A 7670-nucleotide genomic window follows, 5' to 3' on the forward strand; every position below is an offset into this window, starting at 1 on the left:
GACAAGGGCGGTTTGGAGCTGTGAGTAGGCGTGGGATTTGTCACATGGTTTAGGGGCCGACATATCTCTCGCTCAATGCCGTACCGGGAGGCAAGGTCGGTAGCAGAAAGCAGCGAAGGGCCAGCTGCGTCCAAAAGCGATCGCACTGGCCGAAAAGGAAAGGTTATGGTGGTAATACAAGTTCAAAGGGAAAACAGCGCACTTTCGGTTGCCGTCCGCGGCGTAAAAACGTGGCCTGCTTAAACTTCCTGATTCTTTAGTGCGCAGCGCTACGGCACAGTAGCTTTTTGCTGAGCTTAGTGGTTTCTTTTCTTGGACCTACAAGTCATAGTCGTTAATTTTTGTTAACCCCAGCCATGAGGCAGTATTCAATTTTTCTTCCCGAAAAATAGGCTTTATTGCGGCCGGCTCGCAACGACTGAATTGAGTTGATAACAACTGCGTCTGCCATCAACACTTGTCAGGAAAACAACCACATAGCTACAATAGGTAATGGTGGCGATCTGCAAGCGATCATTGCATGAGAAACTTGAGAAAAGGGGAGTTTTTGCATAGTGTTAATTGTTTGCCTTCGCCATGGATCGTAAAAAAGAGTGGTCTCTATACGATTCATGACTTTGCCAACGTGTTAAAGCTTCAGGCTCCTCTTATGGAAGGAGCAAACCGACAGAGAAAAGGGAATGATTACCTCTGAATTTTATTGAAACGGTGAAGAAGGAATGAAGCTCTGTTGTGTTTATTAGGATCAGGCTCCATTGTTTCCATTATCCTTATTTTGGTGCCCATAATTTTTTGAAGCAGTCAACGAGAGACGTGATAGCTGCGTTCAGACCCCATTTTTGCCATGAAAAAGTAGTTTGAAAAAGACTACTCAAAAAAGATGATCAAGCCCATTTTTTATTTTTAGAAATTTTCAAAAAATATTGAATATTATAGAATTTCATTGCTATAGGTAAAAGCAAGCACGCCAAAAGTTCATCCCCTCGTTAATGGTCTGAACCTAGGAGTCATATCAGTCAGTGAAGTACGATCGTCCGGGTGAGTAATCCCGAGAAGGACTGTTTTAGGTGACAATGACGTTACCACAACCTGAGCGGAGGTCAACTTCCGAATCAAGCCTTGACTCTGAAGAGTGGGAGAAGTGAGAGTCTGCGGTCTTTGCTGGGCCTCCGCGTTTACTCTATTTATATGCCATGAGACATCGTAAAAACACCGTTACAAGTATTTTCTTCCGTACTGTCACGTCTAGCCAAATAGTTCATCACTTGACGTCCCTCTCTACGTTACTTGTGCCCCTGTCTCCAATAACATTTTTTTTAATATACATGGTGGTATAAGAAATCCAATATTGAACCCAATCAGTACTTGGCTTTCCTTTCCACCAAATCAGTGTGACACTTGTGTGACTGCCTACGTCACGCAATCCCGTAACTTTTCAAAAGTGCGTCCGAAGATGGAGGTCTCCCACGGAAGTCCTGAAAAACGTCAAGTGGATGACGCGCCCCGCCGCTGGCCAACACGGTATCGCGAAACCTGCAAAAAAGGATATCAAGGCTCGTGTATAATCTCTCAGTCAAAGCGCAGCTGAATGATTAACAGATAACCGGTCGTTGGTATATTAAAGCCTTGAAAGGAATTACAAACCTTCGTCCCACTTCACGTAAAGCGCTCCTGTTATCAAGTCCAACTTCCTCAAAGGCACTGAATGCATCAGCTGACATCAGCTGAAAAAAGAGATGGAAAATGCTATAATGAAGCGATGTAACGGCCAATAAACGTGTCACGAATTATTCTGCTATCGACTACCGAACTGTCCAGTCAAAGTGTGGGTCGCCAAGGAAACAAAGTGTTGCGAGGGTGGTGAGTGGAGCATAAGACCAATGGCGCAATAGACCCCATTCATAAATGGCGGCCAAAAAAGCATTCTTGTCCTTGCGCGATGGACAAATACAAGAGAAATGTTGGTTTATCTAATTAGCACATAAACAAGAGTAATTTATTGGGCGTTAATTATGAATACGGGTAATAGGCGTTTAAAAGTTTTGCCCACATTAGCATGAGCTCATCGCTTCTATAATATATCCTCCATGAAATCAGCATTTAATTACGATAGTGCATTGTACAATCAATTGAAAATGTGGGCGCGATAAACCAAGTACTTTTTGTGCAACCTCGCATTGGTTCCACTGCTTAGTTATCAAACAAAAGATCTTTGAGTCGGAACAATAGGGCAACCTAAACGCGTTTATAATTTCTTTATGACAGCGGCGCCAGGTGAACTGAAGCATTTCCAACCAAATTTGATTGAAACATCACTTAAAGATAACGAGAGCTTTGCACTCAAAACTTACTTCAGCCCACTTGTATGAATAATACCCGGCAGCATATCCAGCAGAAAAGATGTGCAAGAACGAGCAAGGAAACCTGTCCTCTTTTAGAGGTTTAAGAACTGTGTATTCACTTGAGATTCTGTCTTGAACAACGCGCCAAGGTTCGGAGCTGTCGATAAAATATAATAGGGCAATTAAGGACGGTGTCTACTATTGCTATTGCGCATACGTTCTGCGCATCTCGAGATACTCGAGTTTCCTCGGTGATGCTCACTAATACAGGGATATTTTTGCCCGGTTTAAACCTATCCGGAGAAAGTAGATCTTAGTAAGTACTCTTGGTATCCAAAAAGAAAATTGGGGGTAACCATGCATTTTTGAGAGATAATTTAGCTTCAATTTGAGAAAGAACGTCAAACAATGCTTTGTATTTCAAAGCTTTCTACAAATATTATTCATGAATTATCTTTGAAAAATGCGTGGTTACCCCCAATTTTCTTTTTGGATTTCAATGACACTTGTCAAGATCTATATTTCCTGCATAATCATAAGCCGGGGCAAAAATTATCTTTGAATTAGTAGGCACCGTCCTTAAGCTCCCCTTATTTGTTCACTACTTAAGCCTGGCCATCACAAGCGAAGCAAGGATAAGCATAACATTACTAGTAGCGCCTTTTGTGAGAAAAAAAAGATACTAATTTACGATAAGTTAAAGGGGCTATGTCATAGGTGAAATCTAGGAATTCAGGGTCTGGGAAATGGCAACCAAATCCAGCACTGAAGAAAATAGCCTGCGTAGCAAGCGTTTCCGTGGGGTTTTCGTGCAATTTTCGCGGGGCCAAAACATCCAAATTTCCACGGAAACCCCACGGAAACGCTTGCTACGCAGGCTATGAAGAAAGGTTTGAATAAAACAGCAAACACAAAACAGACAGGGATGGTCAAAATTGAAAAAAGGTCAAAAATGGATTGCAATTGGGGTTTTTGAAAACCGTTCAGCCTAACATTCTTTCAAAGTTTCTCTCTGTTGTGTGTAACCTAAATTATGTATGCTCGAAAGACAGACTTGTCTTTGTCATAAAGCTTTGAATTGTGTTGTTTAAAAGTAATTTCTAGGTTAACGTTAAGTTGCACAGCGAATGAGAGCGAGTAATTGGTACAGGGTTTGGGTTAGGTATGTTGTGCTAGTGCTCATGCTCGCGAGGCCAGTTAGCACAAGGCTCAGCTGCAACAACCTCGTTCCCATGGTCTCCTGAAAGCGAGGTTGAAGTTGCAAGCAATTTCCTTTGAAGTAACCCGTGAATTAGCAAACCATGTTTTCAACAAGAAGTAAGATTTTAAGTTGTTCTTTTTCTTGCTCTTTTACTATAAGAATACTTAACGAACTTGAGGAAACGCGCTCTACTTAGAGCATTGATTTGAATACACCAAATCGGCTAACTCAATTTTGTACCCAATTCAAATCTCCCGGGGTTAAGATTCTTTGTGTATTGTATTTGCATCACCATGTATTTACATTTAAATATTATGGAAATTCCTGGAACAAAGCGTTTTATTCTTAAAGGGTTGAATTGAGTGCAACATTGAGTAAGCTGATATGGTCTATAGTCAATGAACTTTCCAAAAACAAATTATCAAAGGAAAGTACTACTGCTTGAAAGAACTCGCTTCTATAATCGAACATTGAGATTTACACCTCGAATTGCACTCTAGTCAGGGAGTTGGATTTTAATGCGGTTGCACAGATCTTGCTCTGAAACCAGAACTACTGTTAAGTATGTGATTAAACAAAGTGATTAAAAGTGCGCAATATTCCACGGTTAAAATTGATGCATAGACACACCTAGGACAAGACAAGCAAATGCACACAGAACAAAATTCTCGAACATTGGGTAAACCGCACACCCCCTTCCCCCCAACCTCCCCACCCCTTCCTAATTCTGCGGACTTGTAATCCACATTTCTTACCTTGTATGTACTACCATATCGAGTGCAGCGAAGTACAACTGGCGTAACATCTGTGAACCACCCATAAACCTTCGAGCTAGTGAAAAAAAAAAAAAGAAAACCTGTCATCCTCAAGCAAAACAGACTGTCAAATCATCGATGTCCCCTCCTGTGACATTCAAAGGACAGTACACCCAACGTTCAGGCTCTGTAAGGTTTCTGCTTTGCACGGGCCCATTTCGTGACGTTTTGCTTGCTCATATCTTTAATTTTAGCCTTCATTTCTTCTCTCCGATTTAGTTTCTTTAGGTCCTCGATTTTCTGCCCACAAAAATCACGCAAAACAGACGCAAAATACGATGTATCGATACTGTAACGGGACGGTAGAGGTAAACTGCTTCCGCTATGGTGGTTTTAAACATAACAAATTCTGATATTTATCCGTCCTTTCTTACCTTTGTAAATTTGTTGGAAGAGTTCATCCGGCAGACTTTCCCCTGTTTGATAATGACCGCTGATCATCTCAATCGTGGTTTTATCATACAGCCAGTTTTCCATGAATTGAGATGGTAATTCTACCTGAAGCGATACGGAGTAACATACTTAAGCGAAATTTTAGAACCTTCCAAATTTGCGGGCTCGCTCGGTGTACCTGCTTTATACAACCAAGGTCCTTTTTTCAAACGTCCCGCTGTTTTTACAGCCTCTGATTTCATGCACATGGACCCGTGTTACAGTCTTTCTAGTAATAACTACTGTACTGGATGTTACAGGACTCCATTCGTTGTTGAAAAAGATCAGCGGTGTTATGGCCTAGTCTTGCTCTGGACAGGGACATCCGTTGTTTCCTCAAATGGTATCTTCACTCTCAAAAAACATTGACCTCTCACTAACCGAGAGGGAGGGCTGTACTGGGAAATATTGCCCCGAGGTCGTGGCAGTACGGACCGTGCGCAGCGAGGTCCGTACAAAAACGACCGAGAGCCAATGTTCACTCTCATGCACTACGGTCCCAAGCAAGTGAGGTTAGTAAGTTATTTGTTATTTGGCATCGTTTCTTTGAGCGATCGGACACTTCTCCGCTTGGTGAATGTCTGTAATCTTCGTCTTCCATCAGCGAACCTTGAACGGTAACCTTTTACATGTAAAACTAAATTCCGCTTGCTAAAACTGTACTGTTGTGATGCAAAAAACTTAAATTCCGCTTTTTAAAAACTTTTGTGTTTCGCTCAACTTGAATTCCTGGGAAAGACAAAAAATGCGGAAACGGATCGTTTCCATGGTAATGGTCCGCACTGTAAAATCCCGACCAAAAAACAGCCAATCAGAGTGCTCTGTTACGCCTGAGAATTGCTTGCCATATAATAAAACTTCAAACCACAGAAAATACTGTTTACAAGCAAATGTGTTTACATTTTTTCAAAGAAAGAATTCGTATCTGAAATAAATGAATCCAGAACTCCTTATTTTTAGTTTTCAAATTTGCCAGGCGTCGCCATCTTGAATAATTGTGACGTGTTACAGTTGTTATACAAAAGCTCTTGGTGACAGAGAAACAGTGCAAACCGTGACGCGTCATAATTATTCAAGATGGCTGTACACTAGAAATTCGAAAGTGGAAATAGCGATTCTTAAGTTAATTTTTTTCTGATGCAAACACATTTTTGAAGGAAAATTTTAACAAAGTTGATTGCAAACGCGATTTCCACCTTAAAAAGCTATTCCCTTCCAGGAATGGAGGTTCCCTGTGACAGATTTGATGACGACAAGCAGTATGGACGAAAAGTACAGTATAGTAACTGAAGAAATGGGGATGCTCGGAAAAATCCGAGTGATCCCGAAAAGTCGTGTCGAGTCCCGAATTGTCCCGAAATAGTCCCGAAAAACCCTACCCTAAATAGTATGGGCAGTGGATTGTATCTCACTTCACTTTACTCCACTCCATATAGTCAGTCTATGAAATGTCCCGCGTTTTATCAGCAGGAAACTTCCTTTATGTACAAAGTTCGGTATTTGGAAAGAAAAATATCTTAATTTAATAACTTACTGCGTCCCATTCAACGTTATTAATTCCCGCAGCAAATGAGTAAGGAACAGTGGTTAGCATGTGTTGAAGACCATGTCCAAACTAAAGAGAGACAATAAAATGTTGAGCTCTAAATAAACTTTGGACTTTGAACGTTTGACTTTTGACCTATGTTGCCGAATGAACCGTGCTGGATATCGACAATTCGCTTCGAACTTAGGAATTTCATTATGTAGCTGTCAATCAAATGGCAAAATTGTTGATATTTTCGTTTGCAGAGGGTATATCGAAGACAACAAAGGTGGAGATAACACTCGGTCAGCGCGTGCTGACGATGAGAGTATTTATATGGAGTTTTGTGTAACTACCAATCCAGAATTTACAACAGTGAAATCCAAAACAAACTGGTAGATATTGACGTTCGTTTGCCCGAAAATGTCCGGTCACATGAATCGATCAGCCGCAGCTTTATAACGCAAGATCTTGGTTTATTTGAATCTTTCAAGAAATTTAGCGATATTCCACAGGAATCAACGACTCTTGAAAATGAAAATAGACTTATCCAGTATTTAGCAGCTTGCGCAGACAATGTATTTTTGTGATGAGTGTTCTATTGAAAGAACTACTGTGGGGTAACCGCAGCAAACTTCGCCACATTCCCACGAAGTTCGGCGCGAAATTCCTAAGTTTGTTTCAAACTTTATCATTTGATTGACAGCTACGTAATAAAATTCCCAAGTTGGAAGCGAACTTTGAGAATTTACAACGAACTTCGCAGACCGCCAGTCGAAAGTTTTGTGAAATCCACTGTAATATTAGCTGAGGATACACCAGCCCTTTTAAGCCATGGGTAAATAGCGTTTGCTCGCGGGTAAGGACGTTTTTGTGTGTAACCGCTTTCCCTAGACCGAAACTGCCCCATGGTTATTTCCATGGATACATAAAAAAGAACAAAAGAACTTCCCATGACAGTTTCTGAACTGAAAAGTACGGTTTATCTGCTCCCTGAGGTGGCTTGGCCAATCATAAAGCAGAACTAATTTGCAAGGTCAGTGAAATCATATATAATTATATTTTACCTTGAGAGGGGAGTCTTTTACTGTGTAACAGCATCCCCAAGGGTAACATGAAACCTGAGCTGAATCAAACCCAAGCCATTTACCCTCACGAAGACCCAAACCCAAGATGTGTGTAACCACAGCTATTCAAATGTTTGTGCGGGCACTCTGTGGTGAGGGGTCAACCGTATCGCGGGCACTTACAATGGTTGTTGAAAAAAAAATGGTGGCTCGCTTGGTAAAAGTTTTTTCTAGTTCGTTCAGAAGTGACAAAAGTTAAATACGTGGAAAAAACAACCTCCAACCTCT

General features: G+C 41.1%; 1 protein-coding gene across 9 annotated transcripts in view; it reads right to left on the minus strand.

The window, feature by feature from the left end:
- Positions 1-230: 230 nt before the first annotated feature.
- LOC137970839 (uncharacterized) overlaps positions 231-7670 on the minus strand; it is a 54768-nt gene continuing 47328 nt past the window's right edge. For all 9 annotated transcript variants that reach the window (XM_068817452.1, XM_068817450.1, XM_068817448.1 and 6 more), the window contains 6 exons: positions 6325-6405; positions 4733-4856; positions 4299-4374; positions 2352-2499; positions 1645-1724; positions 231-1533 (listed from right to left, as the gene is read on the minus strand). In XM_068817452.1, coding sequence (XP_068673553.1) covers positions 1416-1533; positions 1645-1724; positions 2352-2499; positions 4299-4374; positions 4733-4856; positions 6325-6405 — 627 coding nt within the window. In that variant the 3' untranslated portion in view covers positions 231-1415. The remainder of the gene's footprint in view (positions 1534-1644; positions 1725-2351; positions 2500-4298; positions 4375-4732; positions 4857-6324; positions 6406-7670) is intronic.

This window comes from Montipora foliosa, chromosome 9, assembly GCF_036669935.1.
Source record: "Montipora foliosa isolate CH-2021 chromosome 9, ASM3666993v2, whole genome shotgun sequence".
Classification (NCBI taxonomy): Eukaryota; Metazoa; Cnidaria; class Anthozoa; order Scleractinia; family Acroporidae; genus Montipora; species Montipora foliosa.